We start from the raw sequence: 27,951 nt of genomic DNA, 5'->3' as shown, positions 1-27,951 counted from the left end.
CCCGCCGACCATAGAGTCCCTCACCCCCCTGCGGCGGGGTAGAGCGGCCGGCGACCATAGAGTCCGCGTCCCCCTCCCCCCGCGGGTGGCTGGAGCGTCGCATCCGGGCGGGGCGCCCCCGTGTTTCCGGCGGGGCGGGGGGTTGCGTAGCAGCGCCGGGGCCGGGCGGGGGCCGGGGAGGCTGCGGCCGCCTCTGAGCCCTGCAGGGTCCCGGAGCAGCCCGAGGAGCCGGGGCTCGGCGCGGTACGTGCGGGGGGGGGGGTCTGTGGGGGAGGGGCTGGGGGTTGGTAGGATGGGGTCTGTGGGGGGGTCTGTGGGGGAGGGGGGCTGGGGTTGGTAGGATGGGGTCTGTGGGGGAGGGGGGCTGGGGTTGGTAGGATGGGGTCTGTGGGGGAGGGGGGCTGGGGTTGGTAGGATGGGGTCTGTGGGGGTGTCTGTGGGGGAGGGGGGCTGGGGTTGGTAGGATGGGGTCTGTGGGGGGGTCTGGTGGGGGTCTGTGGGGGAGGGGGGCTGGGGTTGGTAGGATGGGGTCTGTGGGGGGGTCTGGTGGGGGTCGGTGGCGGAGGGGGGCTGGTCTGCATCAACCTGGCCCAGGCTGGTGGAGTCGGAGTTGCTTGGGTTGCTGCTAAATTGTTGAGAAAATGGGGCGAAATCACTGTGGTTTGGGGAATAGGGAGGTTCTGCCTCCCTGTGTTGCATCATAAATGCTCTCCTAATAGGTTACCACGGTTACTGTTTAATTGGGCAGGGAATTGTTGCTGTTATGGTGAATTATTGAAATTTGTAGCCTCTGGGGGCTATTTTAATTCAGGCAGAATCGGGGCCCCTTTTTTCCATACCCCCATAGGAAAGCACAGTCTAGAACACGGCAGCATACAGAGACGAGAGGTGAGGTGAGGGAGCTGGTCAAATATATACAGTGTCTATATATGAATTCTATATACACTACACTGATAAAAGGGAACATTTAGCACATTGTGGTTTTCTAAGTGCTGTCTGAATCCGTTGTCTTTCAGAGCTCAGTTGTTTGCGCAGGCATTTGAGGAAGGGTCGGGGGAGTGGGGACTGAAGTGGAATGGGGTTTTATATAGTTTCAGTGATAAATGTGAAATTACTTAATGCAGTACAGTAGTGACAAATGCGCTTCGTATTCTGATAGTGAATTTTGGGTGCTAGACTTACAAAAAATACAAGGTGTGATGGTTCCCAGTTCATTGCTGCGTAAATGTCACGGGGACATCACTAGGGTGTCCTGTTCGGTGGTGGTTTGAAGAACTATATTTGACTAGTTCTGCATGTACCTCTAGGGGAGTATACGCCGTCTCCCAGTGCTTCCCTTTCTGTTGTGTGAAATCATTCCAGGACAGAACGTTCCTGATCTGAAAATTCTTTGTTGCCTGAAATTGGGTTATGTCCCTACCGAGCATCAGTCACACTGAAAACTTCTTAGGCTTTGTCTACACGGCCACTTACAGCGCTGAAACTTTCTTCGCTCAGGGGTGTGAAAAAACACCCCCCTTAGTGCAGTAAAGTGCCAGGGTAGATAGTGGTACAGCGCTGGGAGCCATTGCCCTCGCAGAGGAGGTTTTATTACACCGCTGGGAGAGCCCTTTAAATGATAAACTCCCCTGTACCCAACATATGGCTAAACACCCAACTGAATGTCTGTTCCCTAAAACACACGGTAGCATCCAGACCGGAAGCAAATATTTTGCTACTGAAATGATGTAGCAGGCAGCCTTCTAGCTGCATGGAGAACAAGATGTAACAAAAGGCCCTGGGCACAAAGCGGTATTTTTCCAGATAGCTCACATGCTTCAGTTTCTTGTCCTTAAAGAGGATTTGTATCTGTTCTTGTTCAAAGGAGGAATATCATTGGCTGAAAAGGCTCAGACTGTGCTGGTCCTGGTTGTATCAGCAGCACAGGGTGTGCAGCCTCCTTAGGCAGGTTATAAAAATGTTACAAATGCTTTGCAGCGAGTGGCTTTTAAGAAATGTGGGTGTATCTGGTGGGGCGGGAGGGAGGCACGTGGCTGGAGGCATGTGGTCAGTGGAACAGGAGTTCCTGGATAGAAAAGGTTAGGCCGTCTTCCATGTGATCCCAGGAGTGCAGGGCGGGTGTGTGGAGGGGGCGGGGAGCCGCACACCTTGCCATATTTCTGTTTACATTACTCATTTTGTTCTCCTTGTTCCTATTCATAGATCAAGCCCATTTGTGACCTCCTGACTATTCCTGTGGCAACAGGTCTTGGTCACCGGGAAGAATGACGTTTTAATCAGAACGAGGAGGAAGGGAAAAGATGGGCCGCTGGGAGCAGCTGCTTAAAAAGAGCAATCAAAACCCACCCTTGTGTCTTTGTCATTTCAGGAGCAATTCTGCCACAGAAGGTAAATACTTCAGTTCAAATCTTCTTCCAGATCTCGAGCAGCACAAGCGTTTAATTAAGAGATTCAGACACAGGAGTGTTCAGAACCAAATCAACAGCTTTATTTGTAAAGAACAGTGTGTGGGGGTGGGGGGGGAGGATAATCCCCCCCCCCCCTTTCTGTACAAGCTAAAGGGCTATAATTGAATTGAGATCGCACTTGTCAAAAAAATTTTGTATCTGCTCCAGTAACAAGAGATGCAGGTACAAGCTCTGATCCTGCATTGGGAATCTTATGGGCCAGCCCCCTGTGGCCATGATCAGCCCCTCTGATTTCACTGGAGCTCAGCATGAGGGTCTGTCTGCCCAGACCCCGATGCAGAACCCAGCCCTTACACAAGGCACTGTCAATTGCACAAAGTATTGTCCCATTCAGTGTTTTTTCTGTATAGTCAGTTTCTCCGGTGGTGAAATGGTTATTGTTTGGGTTAGGGTACTGCCTAGGGGTCAGGGCCCCACTGCGCCGGGCACTGTGCAAACACAGAACAAAGCCCTTTCCATATAAACAGCCACAGGGGACAGCAAGCCCATTATCCAATTCCAGGGCATAACTATCTCAAGGTGGCTCTGTCAGAAACTGGATTTGAGCGGGAGGGTGGTAAATTATTTGAAAAATCCAAGTTGTGTTCCTTTAAAGACTCATTTGAATGGTTGACCTTAGGGTTCTGATTGGGTTTTAAAAAAAATACTCACCCACCCACCCACCCCCAGCTGTTTCTGCTTGCTTTCCAGGGCGCTTTCCTTTCCTGTGATAGTCTAGAATTTGAGAATTAAAACATCCCCGTAAAATTACCTGATGCCTTTCTAAGGAGGAAGATTCGACATAACATGCAGTAAAATGCATAATTTATTTTAAAAAATCCTAACAATGAAACTCGTGTTGGAATCTGGAAAGGCCTCCAGCTGGTAGGAGTGATGACTGGAGGCCATTATTTAAAAATATAAAAAATGTTAAGGTTAGTTGGGCTGCGTAGTGCATGTGAGCGTTCGCACTAAATCAATCCGCTTGGTGCACAGTCAACTTCCACCAGCTTGTCTAGGCTTCTTCAAAGCAGAAAACAATCAATATTTCTCATTGAATAGAGCCTTTAGCAATTTTATGCTGTAAAGACAGATTTGTTCACCAGTACGTAGATGAAATATTTCACGGTCATCCCAATGCTTAGGATATTGTCTAAGAGGCAAAACCTGCTGGGTTCCCTTTTCTTGTGATAGGTTTTCTGTATGGTGGCCTAGCCAATGTCACTCCCCTCAGGTGCAGCCCTGATATTCCTGAGTGAATCTGCAGTGGCCACTGAAATGTTTATCTGATCATAAGCCTGAAAAACTTCACTGAACTGAAGTCTGGACCTTTGCATCTTCCCAGTGAGAAATGGCCCATGTTTTCTGTGTCTCCAGAATGGTTTGGTTGAGACTTTCACCATTGTTTCTGGCAGTATGTCAGTTCCTGCAATTGACCAGGTGAAAAAGCAAAATAAAATTTGGTGTTAGTATTGTTATTCTGGAATACTGTGTCTAGCACCTGCTAGAAACTACACCATTAATATTTCCTTTGTGGCTAGGGACTGACTATCGGCAAGGAGACCGTATTTTTGAAAAGCTATTTTATCCAATGTTGAATAAGAAGCAATGAGCCATTTGAGGGTTTCTTTGTAACTCTGTGTGTATTTAAATTCCACTTTGCCGGCTCTAATTTGGTAGCTACTAATAATTTTGCTGTCTTGGAGCGATAAGGGGGGAAGAATCTTGAACTTGTTTAACTTTATTTGTAAAAAATCGGCTTTCTATCAGCACGTGGCCAACTGTGCTGTTACGTAAGTGTTTCTAATGCGGCTCTTGGTGTCTCTCTCACGTTGTGAAAGCTGAATGGCTCTGCGGTAATGGAAGGGGCATTTTTAACATTGCTAGCTGTGCTGGGGAAATGATGCCTTCTGATTATCTAATGGTATGAGACCTGATTTCCCGCTGAAGTTCTTGTCAAAACATTCATTGACTTAATTCCTGGCTCTGATGGCTTTCCCTGTTCTCCAACGGTGCATTGTGTGTCAGCTCTTTGTGGCAGGAGCGGTGTATGTTTGTCTAGACCCAGCACAAAGGGGCCTTGATTCTGATCACGGCCCGTGTGCGCTAGAAATGAACGCCTGGGGATTTCACAGAGCTACTACGCGAGGTTCCTGCCCCAATGATCCTGCAATCTGACATCTCCTTACGCTCTTCGCCTCTGCTGGTAGACGTGCCGAGGGCTGCCTTCTGTGCCCCGCTGCATTTCTCCGCCAGCCACAGGGATTACTGGTTGTTAAATGAGCACTTCCTAGCCTGGAAAGCCGTACATGCCAGGGGGGCTGGGGGGGCTTGGGCAGTGTATAATGGGACCTAGTGACCCAGAGGTTAAAGGCCCCAATTCAATTTCAGCACAGATCTTTAACCCTCCTGCAATTGATCAGTGCCCCCACGTAACATGAGTGTGTCTCTTGGGTCAGCACTCTGGAGACAGCTGTGCGCCTCGCAAACACACTTGCCGCTAATCGGCCCATAACTGGAAGCGGCATCAGAGAGGCCAAAGAGTTAAATGGGACACGGAGACTGAACTCTTCTCCAGACTCTGGAGGTGGGGCTCCGGGGCATGCCAGAAGCACATTCCTGGCCACTGTCCCTCCAGCATGGAAAACTGGAGTCCACGGGACTCTCAGTCAATCACCAGCACTGAATCTGTGTTTTAACAAAAGCCACTGCATAAGCCATCGAGGCTGGCGTCCGGGTTCATGTCAGAAACGTTCATTCACTTGGGTGTGATGAAGGCCGGTTTTGGGAGCACGGTGTTTTGGAAAATAATGAAGTGGTGCTTTTTCTCAGGAAGTAACCAGTAATGTGCTCGGGCTGCAGAAATGCACAGATCACGATCGCTGTCATTCACAGGAGGCAGCATGTCTGGTCTGTGTGTTCAAACATCCTGATTAAGCATATTTTCCCACTCGAGCAGAAATGCTTTATGGGTAAGTACCTTTGGGTGCCTTAAATCTTTCATATACCATCCTAAATAGTCGCATACCTGATCTTTAACTCTAGTTTTCTCATGATACTGACCACCTTCTGAAAGCGCTTTGAGATTTAAGGATGAAAAGCCCTAAATAAGAGAAACCACTGGTATTTGCAAATGCATTTTTGCCTTTAACAATGCTATTGATACATACTTCATTGTGTCCTGTGGCTCTTTGGTTTCAATTGGTCTAAGAAGTGGGTATAATGGAAGCGGATTTTTAAACAATGGAGGGTGTCTGCTTTCAAGAATGGGTTTGTATAAGTGCCTCATTCAATTGTGTGTTCATTTCAGTGAGAATCCCTCTCTAGAGAAGTCCGAACATTTCCCCCCTCGCAGGTGGGCGGGGCGCTTCTTCCCCGTTCTGTAGCAGCTCCGCAATCAACACACCTCTAAGTTAGATTTTCTGGGAAGCTGCACGGATTGTGCTTTCACGTCTCTGCTTCACGGTCTGAGGCTTTGCGTGACTGGGTGTTGCTTCCAACCTCCTGGAGGAGGCTTGTCAAAGTGTTTTTGCTTTAACCTTTATGTAACTTATTTTGGTGGCGAACTCTATTCCCAGTCTCCCCTGTTCTTTAGGACCCCGTCCAACTCCCATTAAAGCCATTGCTAAGGCCTTTCGATTGCAAGCTCTTCTGGGCAGGGGCTACCCTTGTATACTCTTGTACTGTGCTGCGAATGGATGAATAATACATGGATCGTGTCATGCTAGCATGCCTCATGTTTTAGGTCCCTAAAGTGCTGTGTAAAGACTCAGGGTATGTCTTCACTGGAGAGTTACCCTGGGCTCTTACTGGGGCATTGCCCTTAACCCCCTTCCCCCCGAGTTCAGTGGTGCCTTCGACCCCGGCTAGCGGGCTGGCTGTGGGTGGAGGCTATCGCTCAGGCTGGTAACCTGCCCACTTTGCAGTCTGAATCCTTGAGTGCTGAGAGTCCTCCAGTGCCTTCCCACAATTCCCCATACACGCCCAGAAGGACAGACAAGTTCTTTCACAGTTCCCTGGGAAAGGATCAGAGTGGCTCAAGTTACTAGGCTACAGAGACCCAGTGAGGACACAGTATTCTACTATTGCTTCGCGGTGTGGCTGCTCACGTCGGGGCTAGGCTAACATGGGTACAGGGGTAACTCTCTGCAGTGCAGACCCATCTTCCGATCCTCACGTCACGCCTGCGAGAAGTCACCTTACCGATCGGAAAGCTGAGCTGTCGAGTGGTGAAGTGACTTGCCCAGGACTCTGCAGTGAGTCAATAGCAGATTCAGAACTGGTGCATTCCTGGCTCTCGGCCTTGTGTTCACTTGGTTAGATGAAAAGTTCTCGCAGTGGCTGTCGAGGACTTAGATTTCAAGGCCAGAAGAAATCGTTGTGGTCATCTAGTCTGACTTCCTGCGTGACGCAGGTCATGGGACGTCCCCAGAATAATTTCCGGAGCAGCTAATTCCTTGTCACGATTTGCTGCAGAGTGCACCTTGGGGTCTTCTGCAGAGAGTTCAGTGCACAGTATTTGCTGCACATTACTGCTGGGGGTCGTTTAATTTAGGAAGTCTTTGTCGGATGGGGGTAAACTGACTTAGAACGAGGGTTTTAATAGTGGAGTTGGTGCCTCAAACTACAAGGTTTCCTCATGCATGTGGGAGGGATGGCGCTGATCAACAGAAACCTGATCGAATGGTTTCCTAGTCTGATGTAAACGAACAAATTCAGAGGTGGGATTAATTCCTCACCAGTGCTTCAAAGCAAGTATGTTAGGGCAACAACTGCTGGTGATGGTGGTGGCTCACTAGGGATTAGTGAGAAGAGTAATAAGAATCTACAGTTTTCTTTAAATAATTTAAACTACAGTTCCCATAATCCTCCTGTAACTGATGTCAAATGAGATCGATCTGGTGGGTTATGGTTTGAATGCCTTCCCGAATGATTATTGCCACGAGCCACGTTACTGTCACACGTGGGGTGCACATATTGGCGTGAATGCATCAGCGCCTAAATATCGCAGTGTTGGGCTCTATAGAGAATTGCTGGCTAACCACATGTATAAAACTACAAATGCTGTTACTGAGTTAAACCTTTTCATTCCTGAATTTTCCCTCTGAGTGGAGCGCACATTGTTTGAAATTGCTAGCGGACTTCCTGGATGCAGACGAGTGCAATCAAAGGCATTTTGTACTAATGCTGCGTGGGTGAGTTCTTTGATAACCACTCAACTCAGTGCACATTTGAGTTTCTGTTCAATTTCTTGCTCTGAAAAGACAACTGCTGCCTCTGAGTTGAAGCTTATGGTTGAACAGCTCTGTTCCTAGTCACGCTAGCGTTGGAGCAGTCAAAGGGACAGTTGTCTTGGGCCACAGGAAGGTTAATCAGTGAAGAGCCTTGTGCTGTTGCTGTCTTTCTCTCTAAATCACTGGGGCAAATTAGTGGGAAAATCTTACTTTATAAAAAAAAAGACTCTTGCAAAGTTTCAAGGATATAATTTCTTAAACCCTCTGAATTTCAGTCAAAAATTTGTCCCTCTCCTGTCCGTTACTGGCATGGAAATAAGTGTCTTTACCAGCTCTACCGGCCAGGTGGCATTCTTCACTGTTGGCTGCTTTCAAGCCCAGACTTTAGTTTTGTTTGGCCACTCCAGGTCATAAGAAGCAAGGAAATAAAGTACCCCAAATTATCCTTGGTTGTGGCACAGATTTCATCCCAGGTTTTAGTGAGACAGGGTGGGTGAGGTCATGTCTCTTATTAGAGCAGCCAGACTTGCAGAAGAGCTCTGTGCAAGCTCAAAAGCTTGTGTCTCATGCCAACAGAAGTTGGTCCAATCAAAGATACTACCTCACCCACCATGTCTCTCTAAGATCCTGGGACGAACATAAGAACAGCTAGATTGGGTCAGACCAAAGGTCCATCTAGCCCAGTGTCCTGTCCTCCAACAGTGGCCAATGCCAGATGTCCCAGCGAGTATGAACAGAGCAGGAAATCATCAAGGGATCCATCCCCTGTTGCCCATTCCTAGCTCTGGCAAACAGAGGCTAGGGACACCATCCCTGGCTAATAGCCATTGATGGACCTATCCTCCATAAACTTATCTAGGTCTTTTTTGAAAGAACTCCGTTCCTTAGCAGAGATGGGGACTGAAAGAACAGGGCTAGAACAATCCTGCATATCCCAGGTTTTGTCGAAGTTGTGTTCCTGTCTCTGATCTTTCTTTACCTCTTGCAGTGGAGTTAACTAGGCTTTGTCTTCATTGCTAAAACTAACAGGTGGGTTTTTTAGCCTCAGGGTAATATGTGTGAGCTATTCTGGGGTAAAACACTGTGAAGAGAAGGCACTTCAGGTCAGCTAGGTTGGGCATAGTGCTGACCTCTGCCTGGCCCTGCCCTCGCGCTGTTCACCTCAGTAAAACGAAAGTGCCTTCTCTTCGCTGGGTGTTCCCCCTTAGGGTAGCTCTCAAACGTTAGTTACCCACTGGTAAAAAATGCACCTTTTCAGCAGTGAAGTCAAGGCCTCAGCCCCCATCTCTGCTAAGTAATTGAGTCTGTCAGTGCTTCGTCCCCCACATCCACCCTGGCTAAGTGTAGATCAGACAAAACTCCTCAACAAAACTGTCTTAGTACGAGCTTTGGCCTCTTAAAAACACAACTCTGCATTCCCAGGTCTGACTGTCAAACCCACATTCTCCGTGTGGTGGAAGCCACATTAAGCACCTACAGCCGCTAAGGGTAACGCTACACTGGAAACAGTAACCGATTGACCTGGAAAATCTGGCACATGAATAAAGGCTCCAGCTACCAACAAAACAGGCCCCATCCGCTGCCCAGGTAGGAGACTTAATAAAATCCCCAAAAGAATCAAAATAGCCTCACTCAGGAGGAAGCTGTAGGTGGGAGCACCGTGTCCCCGGGGTGCGTGCACGCCTTAGAACCACACGCCTTAGAACCCTCAGGCTTTCGTTTTAGTCCCTCCAGAACATGCTGTTGTCCACCTTCCACGCGAGGCCGGAGTAACCGTCTCCTCTCTGCAGAGCAGTTCAGCTGCACAACCGCCGTGGGAGACGTGGGGCCAAAACTCAGTCTTGCTTTGATCGTTTACCCCTTGATGTTCGTGCCTCTCACATGGGCGCCGAGGTGCGTTTTTGCATAATAAATTCTCTCTCCCCTTCGTCGCGGAAGGGTTTCAGATTTTCATCTGAGCAGAGAGGTGGCAAGTGCCTGTGGTTTCCAGCTCATGGGAAACTTTGTGCTGTCGGAGTGTGTCCTTCCACCACCTCGCCGCGCTGTCTGTCGAGACAACCTCAGCTCACATCCGGTTTCTGTCCCCTGCATTGCACTGCTCAAACGAGGTCGCTGGCCAGCTAGGTCATGCAGATGGCGTTCTAGCTGCTTTACGTTCTGCTTCAATGTCGCTGCCGTTAATCGTCCGCTTCAGAACGGGTCACGCTGCTGTCGGTGAGCAGCCGTGTCTGCTTTGTGCTGGAGAGGCGCACTGGGAGAGCGAAAGGTCGTTGTTGGAGCCCCGCCCCAGAGCCGTGGGGTCATCCTCTCTCTCGGCTGTACCGATGCCACTGGGTGGTTTCCACTCGGCTGGGATGAGGTGAAGCAAGGCGGCAGAGAGGAAGCTGTGGCGGATGAGACTTTGTGCCCAGAGCAGCCAGGTGACGTGAAGACAGTGGGGTTAGAGGAGCAGAAATGTTGCATGTCAGAAACTCGTGGCAGGCTGGAGCACTTGGGCTCCGTCCATGGCTAAGCAACTCATTTCTTCTCTCACGCTTGGTCTGCGCTTCATGTTTTACCAGTGTAACTATGACAATGGGGAATTGTTTTGTGTTTACTGACCTGGCTTTGCCAGTGGAACTCTTAGCGTAGGTGTCGTTATACTGGTGCGGGATAGTTCCTCGAGCTCGGCCGCACTGCTCTGCTGGTATGACTGTGTGCACCGGGGCTTCTGCTGGCCTGGATCCAAAGCTGCAAAACTTAAGTGTTCACAAGGCCTTCGATTCAGTCACTATCGGTCTCTCCCATCTTCTCCTAAACAATCTGCTTATCAGTCCAGAGCCGTGGCTGGGGCCGCCCCCTCCGCAAACTGGCTCTCCCCCTAGTAGATAAAGAGAAGACTGCAGCAGAGGCTCCCGGGGGACTGTTTCTAGCGTTGCAACGCCTGTAAACGACCCCCTCTAAGCACCAGCTGGGTGATTCCCTCAGAATTCATCTGTCTTGGTCCTGGACTAGCTTAAGCAGCTGCCCCAGTGCTTCTCCACGTGTCGAATGCCTGTTACTTTTCTTTGCCTCTTAGGAAGAGAACTCTGGACTCCCCTTTTCTGACCATTCCCGGTCTGACCACTAGACTGTGCTTCCTCCAGCTGGTTGAAGTTACAGGGATCACACGCAGATGCAGGAGTACAGTACTGCCACGTCCTTGCTTTCGCCTTTCGTTGGAAGCTCTCAGAGAGCTCTGAACACTTCAGAATCCCCCCCAGAGATGCTCATGTATCGTACATACTTTAAAGATGGGGAAACCGAGGCACAAGGGTCCTGCCCAAGATCACAAGGTGAGTCAGTGGTAGAGCTGGGAATAGAGCCCTGGAGTTCTGGCCCCTGTCCTGGGCTTTAACTACAAGAGACACTCCCTCTTGTGGCCGCCTTGTTTTCCCTTTGGTTTCAAGTTACTTTTCTGGCCCCCAGGGCTTCTGAAATTGGGAAGATTATACAAATAACATTGCTTACCGAAGAGGTTTCCGCCAGGCTCACCCAGCTGCAGTGCTGTTGGCAGACCTCGTATTGGCTGTAATGAAAAGAGGGTGTCTGTTTTCTGGGAACCTAGGCAAAGCTGGAAATCCGAGACGTCCAGCACAGGCCGTAATTAAGTTTGATTTAGGAGATTGGTCCAACAAGTTCTGGCTCCCATTATCAACTCGTCTCTTGCATCTGAAACTGACTCAGTAAATCCACCAGCTGCATGTATCTGCCGTCACAGGGGACGGGGGGAATAACTTCCTCACCAGATTCGACTTGACAGGTCCCAAAGTCGAGGTATCAGCTAGCGTGTGGTCTTGTGCCGTTAGCGAAGTTCTGTTGTCCTCGGCCTGCTGGAGCCGCTACGTGAGGGGTTTAACTCAGGGCTCACCGGGTCTTTGCTTTCCCCACCCCGCTTTGCATTTCCCATTTGGGAGGGTTATTTCCCACACGAGGAGGATGCTGAGCTCGACCTCAGGTGGCTTCTAAAGAAGGAGCTGCCGTGACTTTGCATGTTCTGCGTTTAGCCCAAAGCGTGTTTGTAGCCTGCAGTCGTTAGTGAGCTAAATTGCTTCACTTCCAGCTCATAGCAGACCAGGACTTGAGTTAGGCCTTTTTTAGGTTTTCTGTTTCATCCCATCCATCGTCTCTCCCCTCTGGCTGTAAAACAAGCCGTCGAAGGCCTTCATCGGGGCACCGCATGTCTAGTGTCTCTTCTCTCTGCATAAGGGTCTATACTCGAGCGTCACAGCTGGGATTTTCAAAGCCGCTAAAGGGGAATTAGACTGGGGGCTTTCAAAGGCAGGGGTGTGTCTCTCGGCTTTGCAGGGAATGGACCCAAATGGTTCTCTTCTACCTCTCTGATCTTCGCTTGGACTTGATACTGCTTTGACCGAAGTTCTATTTACTCTACAGTTACTGGCTGTTGTGTGCTGCTGCTATCCCTGCTGTGCAAGGATCTAGCAAATTAAGACTGTTTATAAAAACCCAGAGTGGTAACGTGTAGAAACCGATGCTCCGTACTTAAACAGTCACTCCAGAGCAAGGCTGTCCTGCAGCGTCCCCCAGGTTTTTTCGGGTAGAATTTTACATATTCAATGCCTGGGGTCTGGTTCTGATACTCAATCAGCCAACTAATGGACAACTCTGAATGTTCCCTGTTGCCATGTTGCTCAAGCCATTGGTTATAGACTCTAGCCATACAGAACACGGTTATTTTGGACCCCAGACATCTGGAGACTAGATGGATTTTGTTTTTTTTCCCAGCCAGAATGATTTTGCGCCGCTCAGACTCGCAATACACTTCGCTGCTCAGTCCTCCTGCTTTCTGTTCTTTCTAAAGCCCTGTTCCTCGTTTGCATGTTGTCCATATTGAATGTAATCCGGGCACGTAACTGCCTTTTAAAGCCCCATGTTGGCTCATACAGATCACAAGTAAAGGATAGGAAGTGCGCTCTGAAGCGCTGAGACAGAGAAATGACGCGTCCATCCTAGCAAACGTTTCTCGTGTGAGTGTTCAGCGTGCACCTTTAATGGTGCATGGATCTAGTGCGGAAATCTCGCCTGGCGTTTCTTGGTGGGCAGCTGCACAAGGCTGGTGTGAAACCCTAGAACTGCTGTTATGAAAGTGGGGAAAATGAATTGGGTGGGACAGAAGACGTGTGGAGAGCTTTGTCCTCTGGCCTTCAAGTGACTCGGGGGTCTGCATCGTATCTCCATAGTTGAGTGGGCCCTCCGAGCCAGTGGATATTGAGGGGACACACAGGAAATCTGTCCGTAGATAGTCCCAAAGCAATTTTAACCCGGCAGAAGGCTTAGTTCACTGGGATCCAGAGGGGAGACGTGCTGTGGCAAAGACACGTGAACGTATGCCTTGTCCACGGTTCATTTCCACACTATACCTCCATGCAACATGTCAAATGTTTTCTGGTTAAAACCCTTAAAAAGATGTTAATCTCCCTTCTGTTAATGGAAACCTCTCTCTCCGTACTTGACTTTTCCTGGGGGGTGGGGTGGAGCGCTGTCTTGCTTGGAAAACGCACCATGGTTACCACAGAGATCTTCTTTGTACTCTTGGTGTTACTGCAGACACAAAGATGGGCAGCTTTGCTTTCCAGGGCTCTGTTTGGCTTTTGGGGGAGCTGCGACCTCCGTTGCTATCCCAGACTGTCTCTGGGGCTGACCTAGCATTCCTGGGCCATCGCTAGTTGCTGAGTGAACGGACGCCAGGCGACTGGATTGTGATGCGTTAGTTCAGGGACTGGGACAAAACTCAAATGCGTTTAACGCTGTTAAGAGTTTTGGGGGTATTTGCACCAATAGGATGATAGCTTTCAAATGAGTGACGGGGTAGGTGGCGACTGGCTGGCTTACCTTTTTGATGTCATAATCACCCCCCCCCTTACTGGTTGGCTTATGGAGCGGAGAGAGGAGCAGCTCCAATCGCAGGCCATGTGCTGACTTCCTAGTTCAAGGGTTAGGAGCCTTATGTCTCCTCCATAGCAACTTTTAGTCTAGGAAGCTCCCCCGTAAGAAATGGGGGAGATCTTTTAGCCCATCATTGCCGGCAGCTCCGATACCCTGGAGATGTGAGTGGGGTTACCAGCTTCCCGTGGGATCCGTCGGCGAGGCCCGGGAAAGGACCTTGGTCCCAGTGTAGGGGCTTGTAGAAGGTTGCGGGTAAATGCAGGAACTTCATGAGGTACCTGGGTACTCCTGGCTCTTTACCTATGTGTACTGTGATAGTAACTACAGACCCAAACGAGGTCAGGGCCCCACCTCCCTGGGCACTATGCTGACACCCCAGGCCCTGATGTGAAGAGCTTAGCGGCTAAGTAGAGCGGGTTCCCCTGAGGGGTGGATGGTGTCACGTGACTCAGGCCAGTCCCGCCTCTGAAACATTTTGATGTTGGTTGTGATCATGCTACATCATCTCCACAGCCTTCCTCTAATGTTCCCGCACACCTGGCATGTGTAGAAAAGCCCGGCCCTGGTGAATTCCGTGCGGCTCTAACAGTGCTGTGCCTTGAGGATGCGTAAGTGACTCATTGAGACGCCTGGAATTAGAGCAGCACCTGGAGTTTTACAGGACTGGGATCAATGGATCCATTTCTCAAATCCTGGCTTAGGAGCAGAAGAGCTGTAGGACCGTGGGAATAACTTGCACTGCCAGTGGGCTGTGATATTCCTGTACCCCACACGATGCAGGGCTCCTGGGTGAACTGAATCCCCATCTCCACCCGGCTCTTCTGGGCACAGGGAGCAGCGAACCACAGACAGGGGGTGGCATGCTCCCTGCTGAGGCGGCTTGCCAGAGGAGAAGCTGCACTTTAACCAGTGATGGAGACACGGCTCCCTGAGTGCTGGTTGCTGTCGTGTCTCTTGTGCCCTGCGTGGGAGCCCGCTGGTGGAAAAAGGGAATGGAAGGGGACAAAGGGAATCCGTGCGTTGCAGAGGATGATCAGGATGCAGTTCTGTGGGGGAGCAAACCTGGGAAATTAGGGCTAGGGTCAGGCCTGGAAGGGTCCCTCCTGGGTCGTCCGGGCCAGTCCCCTGCGACCGCAGACATCCCATTCAGAAAGGTACCCAGCCGGGGTCTCGCTGTGAGGATTTCCAGACGCAGTTCCTGTAGCCGGCAGTGGCCCAGGGGCGTGTGCTGCAGTGGCACCGTGCTAGTCTCGAGACCCCGCCTGAGTTTGCCGGCTCATTGTGCCAGGCACGGTTCAGAGACCTACCCAGGGACTGACAGAGCCTACAGAGGCAGAGAGAGGCAAAGTGACTTGCCCAAGATCACCCTGTGTCAGTGGCAGAGCCCGGAGCTAGACTCCCAGTGGTTTGAGCATGTCTGGTGCTTGCTCCAGTGGGCCAATGTTCCCTCTAAGTGTCCATCGTGTCCTGGGCGCTCGGCACCCCCTCTGCCTTGTCACACATCCTTCTGTCGCGAGCACAAAAGCGGTAAGATAGGCAAACGGCAAGTGCCGAGGGATGAGTAATGCCTGGGGGGGGAGGGAAGTGTGCAGTTGGTGCTAGCAGGAGAGCAGAACTGAGGAGCGATTCAGTGCATGGAAGTGGGGCTGAGAACACTGCACCACACCCTGTTGTGTAAGGGCTTGGAGCGGGTCTGCGAGCCCCTGGCTTAGCATGCTGCAGGCTCAGGTCTGTTTCCAACTCTCAGCATTGCAAAGAGGGACTTTAAACTCCCAAATCAGGCTCTGCCTTCAGAGTCTGCCCGGCTTTCCTCGGGTGTGATCCCTGCCGTTCTCTGCCTGCCCCTGATCTCCTGCCTTCTCTCTTTCCAGGGTTCTGGCGACGGTGATGAGCAATGGGGTATGATGTAGCCCGCTTTCAGGGGGATGTGGACGAAGACCTTATATGCCCCATCTGCAGCGGAGTCCTGGAGGAGCCGGTGCAGGTAGGTGCTGAAAAGAGCAGTGGCCAGTTCCTTTCCGCTCTCATGCTCGGAGAGGTTTCCGGGGGAGATTCCGGACTTTGGTTTATCTCCGCTCTAGTGAGGGCGAGTGGATGTTAAATGCCCAGCCCTGTGTGTGTGAAAAGAGCCATTTATGGTCCACGTCCAGCTCCGACCCTTCAGATCGCTGCCAAAATCCGCCAAGCCAGGGGTAAATTGCTGGGATCTAACAAGTACTGGTGGGAATCTGCTGGAAGCTGCTAGTATATGACCATACCAGCTATTTCAAGCATCGCTTTTAAAATGCGACTGCCCGACCTCCGCAGGTGTCTGAGACCTACCAGATGCTCCGGAGCTGACGTGTGCGTTGGCATTTGATGGCTTCTCCGGGCGTTTTTGCATGCAGTGTGTTCTTAGGGCTCGGGTTCACCCCGGCTTCTCAGAACTCCCCCTGAACCAACTGGTCACCAAACCAGCCTTCTTCCCGAAGGCTTGCTCCGTGCCAGCGGAAGAGAAGCTGCGTGCTCCCGGTCCTTGCTCGAATGCCTCCACAGGACTGAGCTGATCGCCTTTCCCCCAGCTCTTCGGGGCGTATCCTGCGCAGAGACTCGCTGAGTGGATCTCCTTGTATTTCCACTTACTATCAGCAGGCTGGCAGGTCTCTCCCTCCGCACTTTGAAGCGTGCTCCCCCGGGGCACAGGCACCATCTGCCGCCTGCTTTGGGAACGTGCCAGCCTGAAGGCTGCCAGGCAGCCGCGTGGAGCAGCCACCAACGTTCATTAAACATTCTGCCTTGACCTGGCTGCCAGGTGTGATGATCCATTGGGGAGAGCCGGGCTCCACTCCCTGTTTGACTGATGCAGCTGAAACTCTCCCCCCCGCTGTCCCAGGAGGATACGGCCCACCAGGCACCTAGCATGGGCTCCAGACTGACCCATACTCGAAGAGGGGAGAGAACATTTACGTTCCTGGCAGGAACTGTGGCTCTTGGAGATGCTGGAGCCCGTGTGGATCCCATCACCTGCCCTCCACCCTGACTCTTCAGTGCCCTTAGCACTCGGGGCTTTGAATCGTGAGGGACTTTTCTCCTTTCTGCCTGGCTATGGGCGCACGAGGAGGTCCGGGTGCATGCGCTGCCCCGAGCGACGCTCCTGTTAAAAAACAACTCTGACCTCGCATGCGTGAGGTGCTTGTGCGTCTCCAGTGGGACCCACGACATCTGGGGAATTGCCGTTCCTGGAGGGTATCTGACGCCCATTCTTTTCTAGCAGCAGCAAGATTTCGGGCTTCCTGATTTTCCTCTCCCCCTGCCCGCCTGCCTGCCACCTGTTAGGAGCAAGTGTTCAACCCAGGAAAGCGGAGGGGATCCAAATTGTGAACATTGCGATCCTTTGGCATGTTGTTAATAGCTCAGTATGTTCAGAGCTGTCTTCTCCCACCACCCCCACACACGCGCGCAATCCAGACGCGGGAGTCGCTCGCACCGAGCCAGGCCGGCAGCAGAAGCAATAGGTAGTCTAATCAGCTGGAGCGCCTCTTTCAGCCTTTAGCTGTGGGTAGCGGTGATTTTTGGCTCCCCCGCCCGTCTTGGGAGCGTTCCTCTGAAATGCCGGTGAAGCTGCATTGCTCACCAGTGGACAGAGCGGTCCAGCGGGTGGGCTGCTCTGGGTTCGGTCCGGCGGGTGGCGCGCTGGGGGCTGCCGTTACTGTGTGGAGCCCGAGACCCAGCAGAGGTGATATTTACAGACCTGCTCTTGCTGCAAGCTGTCGCTCTGCGTTTGGAGAAGATTGCTGGGTCCGGGAAGGGGGAATCATTCAAGGAGGGAGGCTGGGAATACTGTGACCCTGACTGCCCTGCTCCTTGCGTAACATGCGCCGCGGGAAATCCCGACTGGGAAGAGCTTTAGTGTTCGCGGGGGTGGTCTAACTGTGGGCACGAAGGCTGAGACTTGTCCCCAGGGCTGGGATAGATTTCATTAGAGCTCTTAGCAGCTGTCTCGTACAGGTGGGGGGGCGCTACCCATTCCCCAGCTTGTTAAAGCCGGTTCAGAGTCAGGCTGTGCGTAAGCAGGATCCCGGCAGTACTGACGGTGTGTTATCACACAGCCCCTGTGCACAAAGATTTTCAGACCCCAGGCCCTTCCTGAGGTCCCCGTGTCCTTACGCCCGACTGTGGCAGACGTGCTGTTCCCTTTCGGAAGTGGATTCTTTCCCTGCCCTTTATTTGCATTGTCACCCGTGCAGGGACACAAGAGGATTTAGGGTTTGCTCTGTGACCCCCCTTGAGCATTTGTGGGGCTGGTGAAAAAATTCCTGAAATTGCCAGATAACCACCGTAGGGTCTGAGGGATCGCAGGGACTCGGGCAAAGAACTGCACGGCTGGGGCCTGCTCTGAGCAACTTGAGTGATGGAACGATTTATTTTACAAGGCCCGTTAGAGCGTGAGTGACAGTAACACACAACTTTGCCGCGAACAAACGCACTGCAGTGCGGCTAATGGAAAGTTGAGCCACATGGGGACGTTCAGCTGGGACTCGTGGTCCACAGTGACTGCGGTGCCAGTAAGTGGTGGGCAAAGTGTAAAGCACGACGCTTTGCTGGCTGAAGTGTTTTGTGGCTTGCTAAGCTGTCTGTGCTCGGCAAAAATGAAATCTGAAGCTCGCCTCACTAGTAAACAATTTACTGTGACCGTGGGAGGGTGGTGTCGTGTGTTCTCGACAGATCTTGCATCAGTGACAGACAGTCACTGCATTTTTCTCCAAATTGGTGTTGTGCAATTGAGAGGAAGGACGAGAGGATACAGGGGATAACCACGTGGTAAGGCAGTAAACGTTGCACTGCTAACAACTTCCATTTGCTCAGAAGCACTCCGAACACGAGTTAGTGGGTTTCTCGATGGGCTGGAGTGATGTAAATCCAGGCAAGTTTAAACCACTGACGTAAATTACCAATTTAAAATAAAACGTGGTGATTTAAATCCGGTTGATGCTAACTTAAAAACGTGCACCCATTGTACGTTTAGCGTAACGCTTTATAATGAACTAAATTATAAAGGCTGGATTTTAAATGTCAGAACTAGGAGGCTATTGAATTTTACAAAACTACTACAAGCAAAACAACAAAATACTGGAAATGTGAGTCTCTGACCCTGCAAACATTGTGTGCCTGAGTGTTTGTAGCAACAGATGCAAAAACTGTTAACAACTGTTCCCTTAATGGCATGACGTCTGTCCCTTCAAAACGATTTTCAGTGTTAACAGTGAAAAGTTATTTAACCTGTCAATATATTCTTGACGTTGTTATGAATGTTCATACACAGCAAAATGTTCAAAAATAGCCTGAAGTTAACGTCCAAAGGGTGAGATTTTCAAAGCGTAAAGGCCAGATGTTTAAAGGTATTTAGGCACCGAAGTGACATAAGCGTTCAAGTCCCATTGACTTCAAGCTGCATTCCCTGGTGGAGGAGCGTAGTCTAGCAGAAGCATTCACCTTTCTTGGCATGTGGAAGTTTTGATCTGTGGGAAGATGCTGTTGTTGCAGACACAGCACCAGCTGTTCGCGTATCTGTGCCTGAGTTTGTGGTGGCCTTGAAGTCAGGATGTTTATGAAGCTCCAGAATGGTCTCTTGCTGCAGAGAGGGGCCTAAAAATGTGAAATTCTTGGCAGAAAATAAATGGAGGTGAAATCTGAAAGTCAGGTAACAATTCTGACCCTAATTCACACCTCCGCGTTAGCAATTTCAGACTGCGCAATGGGGAGAAAGTAAAGAACTAGCAACACGTTAAAACTGGATTGGAATTTGGTAAACGTTCAACATAAAAGCCGTTTTTAACAATCAGAACTTTATCCAGCTTGGCCCCGATTTCCTTTCCAAGAGCCCTGAGCCGCCTGCCGCTCCCGTGGACGTCAGTGGGCCCTGTGATTTCTCAATCCGTCCTGAAGACGAGACTTCTAATCTTTCGGACCCCTCTCGTGTGGTGGCCAAGTACAGCACTAGACCGGCTCTACAGCTGGGGACGCCTTATGGCACCGAAATGAACCGTCTTGTCCAAGGCCACCCAGCAAGTCTGCACTGCACAGAGTCAATTCAGGAATCTGGACTTGTCGTGCCCTGCCGCTCAGGGAGCGTCCCAGTCGTGTTATCTGGCACCTCCGTGTTCGCGTCCTTGCCCTGGCTGGCAAGGGGCCGTTCGTATGCTTGGAGGAGGAGCGCAGTACGGCACAACTTGGCTAGCGCCATTTCCAGGGGGGAAAGAAATCGGTTTGCTGTGGTTGGAGAAGCCCTCCTGGAAAGCTCCTAGCAACACGAGTGTGTAAACGGGATCCTGGTCAGCCCGGTGTCGCCCTGGAACAGGGGCTCCCTGGTAACGGCTCCAACCCTGGCAACCAAACGTTCCGGTACTGCGTGCCGGGAGCCGACTCCCCAGTGCGCTTTGGGTTCTGCTCTGGCTCGTGTCCGTCTATTTCCCGGTGGTGGGAGGAGTTAGCAGAGTTGATGGGAAATATTTCAGCGGGGGGGGCGCTGGCTGCGGAGAGTTGGTTCTCGCGCGCTGCAGCGAGACCCGGTGTTGACCCAGGGCGAGAGCAGGGACTCGGGAAGGGGGCAGTGACCTAGGCGGGTGTGAAGACCGACAGAGCAAATAGATCGTGAAGGAGAGCCAAAGCCACCAGGCCACCCAGAGTAAAATCTGGAACCCCTTCCCCCCTTTCCCCCAAAAACTACTACTGAGGGGAGAGGGGCTGGGGCCAGCTCCCCTCCCTGGGGGGGCCAGGCCAAACCTGCGTGGGGCTGCGAGCCCACAAAACCACTCGATTCGGGGGCAAACCGCCCCTTCCTCCTGCCCTGGGCCGCCCTGGCGAGCCCCATGAGACCGTGGTGGAAAGTAGTCGGTTCTACCCTGCACTCGCTCTGTTGTCTTCTAGCTGCCTTCGGTTCCAAGGTGGCGAGGCCAGAGGGTCGGGGCGTCTAACGGTTCTAGAGCTGTCACTGAAGGGCACTTATGGAAATGTTACTAACGATGCTGTCAAATGGGCCCCAAGCGTTCTGCCCACTGGTACTTCAGGGCTTGCTGGACTCTTCCCCCCTCCCCCCGCGCCCAGTGTCTTGCAGCTTTTGGACAGGTTTAACCCTTGAGTGTCTGACCCACCCCTGTGTGGACTTGTAGCTCTGGAGTTCTGCTTTCCGAAAGGAGATCGGCCGGATCGCTGAGGAAGAGCTGATGTGTTGCTCGCCCTTAAACGTAACACTTTTATAACTGTAACTTCAGCCCAGTCGCAGCCTTCGCCTTCCTGCTGCAGTCCTTGTAATGCCCAGCTGGGTAAATACAGTGAAGTACCATTCAAATCTGCTCCGGAAAAGGGTCCGTTTAGCATGCCAACCCTTCGTGGCCCGTCAACCCTGCGTTTAAAGAGGCAGCAGCATCTAGTGGGGAGGGCAGAGGAATGCGTGACGCCCTCGTGCTGTGTTCGGGGCTTTGCCAGCACTGGGTATGGATGGGGGGGGTGAGAGGCGGGATGAGCTATTTTTGCAGGCCAGGTGAAAGGTGCTGGCTTTGCCCATCTGCCCTGGGCTTTGCAGGATGAGCATGAGGCTGGGGGTCGGGGGGAGTCACTGTGTCCTGCGTTTCGTTCCCTCTGCAGGCTCCTCATTGTGAACACGCCTTCTGCAATGCCTGCATCACCCAGTGGTTCTCCCAGCAGCAGACCTGCCCCGTGGACCGCAGCGTAGTCACTGTGGCCCACCTCCGCCCCGTGCCCCGGATCATGCGGAACATGCTCTCCAAGCTGCAGATCACCTGCGACAACGCGGTTTTTGGCTGCACGGCGGTCGTGCGACTCGACAACCTGATGTCTCACCTCAATGACTGTGAGCATAATCCAAAGCGGCCGGTGACGTGCGAGCAAGGATGCGGGTGAGGATTGTTCTTTCCGGATTGTTTCCTGGGGCTGAAGGGGAGCGGAGAGAAGGGGGGGGCCCTGCTCCTGGGGGTGAGGCCAGGAGTTGTACCCTCCCGCGAGGCAGCGACAGAGCTGGGGAGAAGGCCGATCTGTGCACAGGGCTGGGTAAATGCCAGCGGTGCTGCACAGGGGCAAGTCACAGCTCAGCCTCTGAGCCCGCTGGCAGCTGGTGTCTTGCTCTCCTTCCAACTTCGCTTTATGTGCCCTGGATTTCCAGGCCTGGAGACCGGGGGAGACGTTCCTTCGGTCCAGGTGGCAGTTAGGAACCGAAGTCAGTGAGACATGGAAGCTCTTATCCACGGAACAAGGCGTAGCAGGAGCAGCGCCTCCTACCCACACCCACTTCCCCCGGGTCGGCTGGAGCAGGGCGTCCGGTCTCCAACCTTGGTGTCTCTGTGAGGCCGCCGCCCAGGCAGCCCAGCTGTTGGCAGGGTATTATGATGCATGAGCTGTGCTCAGACCACTGGCTGGCCAGTCAGGTGGGGCTAGTGATCCCGGCTGACCTGGAGGTGAGTCGGGTCCAGCTACTCCAGGGCCTTGTCTCCAGCGGTGGCCAGCACCAGACATTCAGAGGAGAGTGAAAGAACCCTGCAGTGGGCAGATGTGGGACCCCCCCTCCTCCGATCTCATCCTGATCCCTAATGGTTAGATCAGCTTAAGAGCCCATCCCAAACGTCTGTGGTTAATTAGAATTGGGGCTACTCTTACCTCTCGCTGCGAGTCCCCCAAACTTCTGAGTTCGTCGTGGGAGCCGGGTGGGTGCTGCCGCTCCTCGCTAATCCCGAACCCTGGCCTGCTCTGTCTCCCCCGCCGTCCGTTCTCTCTCCCCCTGCAGCTTGGAAATGCCCAAAGACGAGCTGCCGACTCACAACTGCATCAAGCACTTAAGGTCGGTGGTGCAGCAACAGCAGACGAGAATTGCTGAGCTGGAGAAGACTTCAGCGGAGCACAAGCATCAGCTAGCCGAGCAGGTACCTGCTTTCACGTGGGTGTCCAGGGATGGGGTTCTGGTTCGCTCTGGCCTTCTAGGCTAACGGCTTCTCTTGGTGGGTGGACTCTTCCCTGGCACAAATACGGGACACATGAATCTGCTGGTTAAAAGCCAAAGGCGGCTTGGTAGGATACTACGTTGTAGCATTCCCTTCGTTATGTGCAGGGTCTGTTTGAGTGGGAGCTTCCTCTCCCAGCCCCAGGCTGTTGTCCTGCATCGGAATCCTTGTCCCATGCAGTCCCCCCCGCCCAGTGGGAGCGTCACGCTCTGTGCTCTGATCTCACAAGGTTCGGACGCAGGGGAGGACGGCTCGTGCTCCAGGCACTCTGACCTCAGTCTGTTTCATGGGCTCTGAGGATCCCCAAGCAGCCCCGCTGGGAAGCAGAGAGTGAGCAGGAAAAATAGCGAAGGGTTAATTTTTAAAAACTCTGCTTCCACCACTGGAGGGTTAGAGAGACGGCCAGGTCCCCCGCTGCCGTCCCGTGTGGGGCTGAACATAAACCCTTCCAGCCCTAGATCCCTGCGAGAAGGGGGCAGGGCCGGTCTGTGCGTGTGAGGGCCTCCCGCCTGTTGCAGACATCTCTCCATTTGCCCTGCCTCTTGCAGAAACGGGACATCCAGCTGCTGAAGGCCTACATGCGAGCCATCCGCAGCGTCAACCCCAACCTGCAGAACCTGGAAGAGACCATTGAATACAATGAAATCCTAGAGTAAGTGCCGCTGCTAATGCACGATCCCAGTAACAATGGGTGAGTAGGTGTTCGGGAGGCAGACACAGGGGACTGGGGCGTCGGCTCAGCTGGCGAGATTTGGGAACGGTCATTAAATCCCCCCAGCAGATTAAGGCCCGAGCTAAGGGAGCCACAAGAAAACCCATAATCTTAAAGCAAGCAGGACGTTGCTAAGGCCATTGCGAGAGAGAACGAAGTCGGGCGACTCAGCCCTGTTAACGTTACGGGTCCCACCAGCTGTAAAATTCTATACCTGCAGCCAGTTTGAAACCAGTGAGCTGCCGGAAAACGGGGCGGGAAGAAATGGCTTCGGAGCTGATCCTTGCACCCTACTGGCACAGATGGGAACTGGTGGAAGGGTCGTTTCAGCCCGGCTCAGGAAAACCGAATTCCACCGGAGTTAATCAAACGGCATCGAAAGAACAGGGAGAGGCTTTACTCCGGGGTTCTCAGACACGGGGATTCACTGGAGTTCTGGTGCATGGAAGCGTCCTCAGGTGCCTGGAAAGCTGGAAAATGTCAGCTTCTCTCCCCGCTGCATCTGCTGCAGTCGGAGCTCAACGTTGTCCTGGGCAGGGACAAGACGCTAAATGGTCGTAGTTGGTGGAGCTGAGAGGCTGGAGGGAAGCAAGCCCATGAAGAACTTTGAAGGCCATCTTGGGTAGCTGTGGAGGTAGCTGGGAAGCCAAGAATGGGGCCCCACTTTCTGGAGCAAGACCTTCAGAGCATGTTTGGCTGGCTCACGTAGGGAGGACCAGAGAGAGGACTTTCAGTCATCGCCACATTGCAGTTACGGCCTGGCAAAGGATTTCGATAGGAGGGGGTGAGGGAGGGGGCCGTGATTAAGGTCAAGAAGAACTCAGAGGCTTCTGACTTCAGGAGCAACGTACCGTGAGTTAAGGAGAAAGGAGGAGAAAAGGGACGTGGGGCAAAGGGCTCTGTATTGACAGACTTCAGCCTCTGAAGCCGTTAGTACGAGGAAGTTGTGGGGTAGCCCGATGTCCCTCCAGCATTGCTTTTAGCTACTTGAGTCTGGCAGATTTTCTGTCATGGGCATCATCTCTAACTGCATCGGTCTCCTCCCGGCCTCATCCCTTCTCTCCACCAGAAGAGGGCGCAACCCCAGCGGCCCCGAGGGAGCGGCTGGCTCTAACATCCGTTCTCACTAGGTTTTACGAAGGAAACCTGGTGAGTTTTCTGGATCCATCCCAATTTCGCCCAGAGGGGGCACCTGAGTTATTTGGCGCTGCCCTTTCGGAGACCATTATAAGCTGGCTCTATATTCTGTAGACCCGGCAGAACCACTGACAGTCCTTCATGTGGCCGTCTTGCCTGTCTCGTTCTCTGGCAGAGCAGTCCCTGCCTGCCTGTTAGGACTTGCTGTCTCTTGGGTGCCCCTGTATTTTACTCATGGTGTCTTGGTGTCTTACAGGTGGGTGAACTCCTTGCAGCCTGCCCGGGTGACGCGATGGGGCGGGATGATCTCCACACCGGACGCCGTCCTCCAGGCGGTCATCAAGCGCTCACTGATGGAAAGCGGGTGCCCCACGTCCATCATCAACGAGCTGATCGAGAACGCCCATGAGCGGAACTGGCCGCAGGGCCTGGCCACCCTGGAAACCCGCCAGATGAACCGGCGCTATTATGAGAACTACGTGGCCAAGCGCATCCCCGGCAAGCAGGCCGTGGTGGTGATGGCCTGCGAGAACCAGCACATGGGGGAGGACATGGTGCTCGAGCCGGGGCTGGTGATGATATTTGCACACGGAGTGGAGGAGATCTAAAGACTTTTAAAGAGAGAGAAACATTTTGTGCTTGAAAAAAAATAACTAACTTGTCTAAAACCGCTGACATCTTCCCCCCCCCGCCCCCGTCAGTCACAGCATTATATCAGGGCATTATTCCTCCAAGCGTGTGGCTCGTAATTTAAAGAGTGATTAAAGGCCTCTGGCAAACACTCCCTTGTAGCGCTGGGCAGTCACCCAGCATCATATGCAAAATGCGGTTTGCCTCCTGCAGCAGATCCACCTCCCAGTCCGGTGTCCGTGTGGCTTCTAACTGGCTTTGAAAAGCACACAGCCCCTCGAAACCGCTGTGGGCTTTGGAGCGGGCCTGACTGCTGACACCTCTGCCATTGTCCTGACGTCTTGGCGCAGTCCAAACCAAAGGGGCCAGCGGATCTCGGCATGGTGCTGCCCTGGGGTGACCCGACCACACGGTGTTCACGTCTGTGCCGAAGCTTTATTCCCCCCACTCCCGGTTTCTTTCCTCCCTCTGAGGCACCTGTGTGAAAGCCACAGCTCTCCAGCCGGGCTCACGCCTGCAGGCTGCAAAGCGGGACCACAAAGGCAGGTCTCGCTTTGCAGTCTTTGGTGGGAGGTGGGACCCTGCTCAGACATGCCTACGGTTTGGCCGGGGGGCTAAGCTGCAGACACGAGCGATGCCAAATAACCGCTCCCCACAAACGAGGCGTGATTTCACCATAACGGCGTTTTGCAGCCAAACAGCAACCGCGCTCTGGAACTTGGCCGTGTGGCCTTGTGCTGCTCTGGGGAGAAACCAGACTTCAAGGGGGAATTTGAAGTGGAACTAAACTCTCATTGGACGGCCCTTTCGCCTCCTTCCTTTCTCCCTCCCGCTCGGAGCCGACCGGACGCTCTGGTGGCTCGGACACCCGAGGGAGGCAACGGACTCCAGGAGCCTGTAATGTGGACAGCCTCTCTGCCTGCCAGTCTTGCCCGGAACCTAGATTCAGCTGTCCTGTCTGTGTGTGCGTTGAACGGTCAACAAAGAGCTTTATGTATTTTTTTTCAGACACTTGTGATTGTGGTTTGTTTTTTTTTGTACTTTTTTTTGCCTTGTTTGTTTGTATTTTCCCTTTATTTTATTTTTTAAATACAGTGGCCAGAAATGCTGCCAGGCCCAATTAAGTTTACTTGTTGGGAATTTAATTTATTTGCATTTGTGGGATTTTTTGGGGGGAGGGGGGTGGATTTTTGGTTTTTGTTCCTTTCTTTCGGTCTTTGTCTTACCTGGAGACTTTGTTTCCTCTTTAGCTGGTTGTTTTGTGCCCAGGGTGGCTGCGTGTGGGACAGGGAGTGAATTGTCAATAAATAAGAGGTTCTGATTGCTCTAATCCAGACCTTGACACTACCATCCTTTGGGAGACTGCTTGCATCTCTTTGGCCCTCTGAATAGCTTGAGCCCTCCCCAGCTGCTAGCCGGAAGCTGCAAATAGGTGACATAAGAGTTTGAATTCCCAGTTAACTGCTCCACAACCAAGCAGCTCCCCTGGGTTCCCACTCAGTCGGGCGATAGCGGAGCTGCCTCCGCCCATGGAAAGGAGTCTGATCTCCGTACGACACCCCCCCCTCTGCCCCAGCTGGCAGAGCAGCCCTGCAAAAGGGAGGGTTCTTGGAGCCCATCTTCGGGGCAGCAGCTGTCCAGTGGGTGGTGACCCCGCAGACCACCTCCATTGCTGAAATGGGAGGCTGCCCAGACGTAGGCTCTGTAAGAACTACATTTCCCATCACGCCTCACACTGATCGGCCTAGTTCTGCCCGGCCGTATGACACTAGCGAGAGCTTCTTCCAGGAGCTGAATCCGCTTGCGTCGGCCCAGACTGCAGACGGTGGCGGAGGGAGCCAAACGTGCTTCCTGGCGCTCTAAGCGGAGGAGGATGCCCCTCGCCCAGCTGCCTGTCTCAAAGGGTCTGTCCCCTTTTCTTCGGGTCCCGGAGCTCCACCACGGGCAGGACTCCCAGGGAGATGCTGCCTGAGAACTATCGCTTGAGCCCCGGCGGTGGGTTTTGTTACACACTGTCCAGATACTGTTCCCAATTTCCCGCCACTCTTCGGTGGACATCCAGGGAAACCTTTGCATCCTGCTTCAGAGGCTCTGTAAACTGCCGCAGGATTTCAGTTTGGCATTCACCTTTACCGCCCGGCCCGCCTGGGTGGAGCTTTTAGGGTCCTTCTCTTCCTGCATTTTTTTTCTCTTTCAACTGGCAAATTTGCTTGTGCAGCTTGGTTTGGTTTTGTTTTAATGCAGTATTGAGGAAATCCAGCTAGTTCTCTGTTTCAGGACATGGTTGGCTTTCCCCTCTTTGTTGGGTAACGTCAGAGTTTTCCGTGTGTCTCGTATCCTACGTTACAAGCGCCTGGCGCGTTCTTCAGAAGTCAGATCAGTTTGAGGTATGGAGCGGGTTGTATTTGAATTCATGTCTCGATGATGAGGTGTGTGGAAGGGGAATTATTGGGTGGGAGCTCTGTCCAACCCAGACCCTTATGCTCAGGAATTAGAAAAAGCTGCTAAATCCAACCTGGTAACTGCATCTGTCTAGCTGGACTTGTTTTAAAAACTGATTCCCCCTCCTCCACTGGGCCTTTGCTTCCAGAGATGGCTTCCGTCTCCTTTCCACTGGAGGAACCGGGCGCTCGGAAATCAGACTAGACTTGCAATGGTGTCTTTGCTGGTCCATAAAAGTTGCTGGTTGTGTCTTGTGTGCGCTGTTTCATTGTGTCGACTGCACTAATAAACTGCCTTTTCTTGACTCTCCAATCCTTCATTCCGCTCCCTGGGCGCTCTCTCCTGCATGGACACACTGCAAAAACCGCTTCTGCTTTTCCGTGACCTTTCCTTGCCCACTGCCTGCAGTTCGCACCTTGCTATGTCCTCTCTAC

General features: G+C 52.5%; 2 protein-coding genes across 3 annotated transcripts in view; both read left to right on the top strand.

The window, feature by feature from the left end:
* Positions 1 to 149: 149 nt before the first annotated feature.
* On the top strand, positions 150 to 27,821 carry RNF41 (ring finger protein 41). 2 transcript variants are annotated; one of them, XM_054012306.1, is made up of 8 exons: positions 150 to 243; positions 2,203 to 2,388; positions 10,740 to 10,995; positions 15,478 to 15,590; positions 21,230 to 21,501; positions 22,383 to 22,518; positions 23,145 to 23,248; positions 24,702 to 27,821. In XM_054012306.1, exons 4-8 carry the CDS (start codon positions 15,501 to 15,503, stop codon positions 25,051 to 25,053), a joined length of 954 nt encoding a protein of 317 aa, XP_053868281.1. In that variant the 5' UTR covers positions 150 to 243; positions 2,203 to 2,388; positions 10,740 to 10,995; positions 15,478 to 15,500; the 3' UTR covers positions 25,054 to 27,821. The 2 variants fall into 2 exon arrangements, with proteins under 2 accessions (XP_053868281.1, XP_053868280.1); XM_054012305.1 differs by lacking the exon at positions 10,740 to 10,995.
* Positions 2,042 to 27,951, top strand: part of LOC128828434 (E3 ubiquitin-protein ligase NRDP1-like) — a 37,394-nt gene continuing 11,484 nt past the window's right edge. Inside the window, exons 1-9 of the mRNA XM_054013126.1 lie at positions 2,042 to 2,078; positions 3,704 to 3,732; positions 6,271 to 6,353; positions 15,478 to 15,505; positions 20,755 to 20,829; positions 21,230 to 21,501; positions 22,383 to 22,518; positions 23,145 to 23,248; positions 24,702 to 25,017. Of these exons, the coding sequence (XP_053869101.1) occupies positions 2,042 to 2,078; positions 3,704 to 3,732; positions 6,271 to 6,353; positions 15,478 to 15,505; positions 20,755 to 20,829; positions 21,230 to 21,501; positions 22,383 to 22,518; positions 23,145 to 23,248; positions 24,702 to 25,017 (1,080 nt within the window). The remainder of the gene's footprint in view (positions 2,079 to 3,703; positions 3,733 to 6,270; positions 6,354 to 15,477; positions 15,506 to 20,754; positions 20,830 to 21,229; positions 21,502 to 22,382; positions 22,519 to 23,144; positions 23,249 to 24,701; positions 25,018 to 27,951) is intronic.

This window comes from Malaclemys terrapin, chromosome 23 (assembly GCF_027887155.1).
Source record: "Malaclemys terrapin pileata isolate rMalTer1 chromosome 23, rMalTer1.hap1, whole genome shotgun sequence".
Taxonomy (NCBI): Eukaryota; Metazoa; Chordata; order Testudines; family Emydidae; genus Malaclemys; species Malaclemys terrapin.
The sequence above is the reverse complement of the archived record's forward strand: the minus strand, read 5'-3'. Positions and strand labels throughout refer to the sequence as shown.

Coding starts and splice junctions, on each gene's coding strand:
- RNF41 (XM_054012305.1), top strand. CDS start 15,501: ATGGGGTATGATGTAGCCCGCTTTCAGGGGGATGTGGACGAAGACCTT. Junction 15,591..21,229: donor TCCTGGAGGAGCCGGTGCAG/GTAGGTGCTGAA, acceptor TTCCCTCTGCAG/GCTCCTCATTGTGAACACGC. Junction 21,502..22,382: donor ACGTGCGAGCAAGGATGCGG/GTGAGGATTGTT, acceptor CTCCCCCTGCAG/CTTGGAAATGCCCAAAGACG.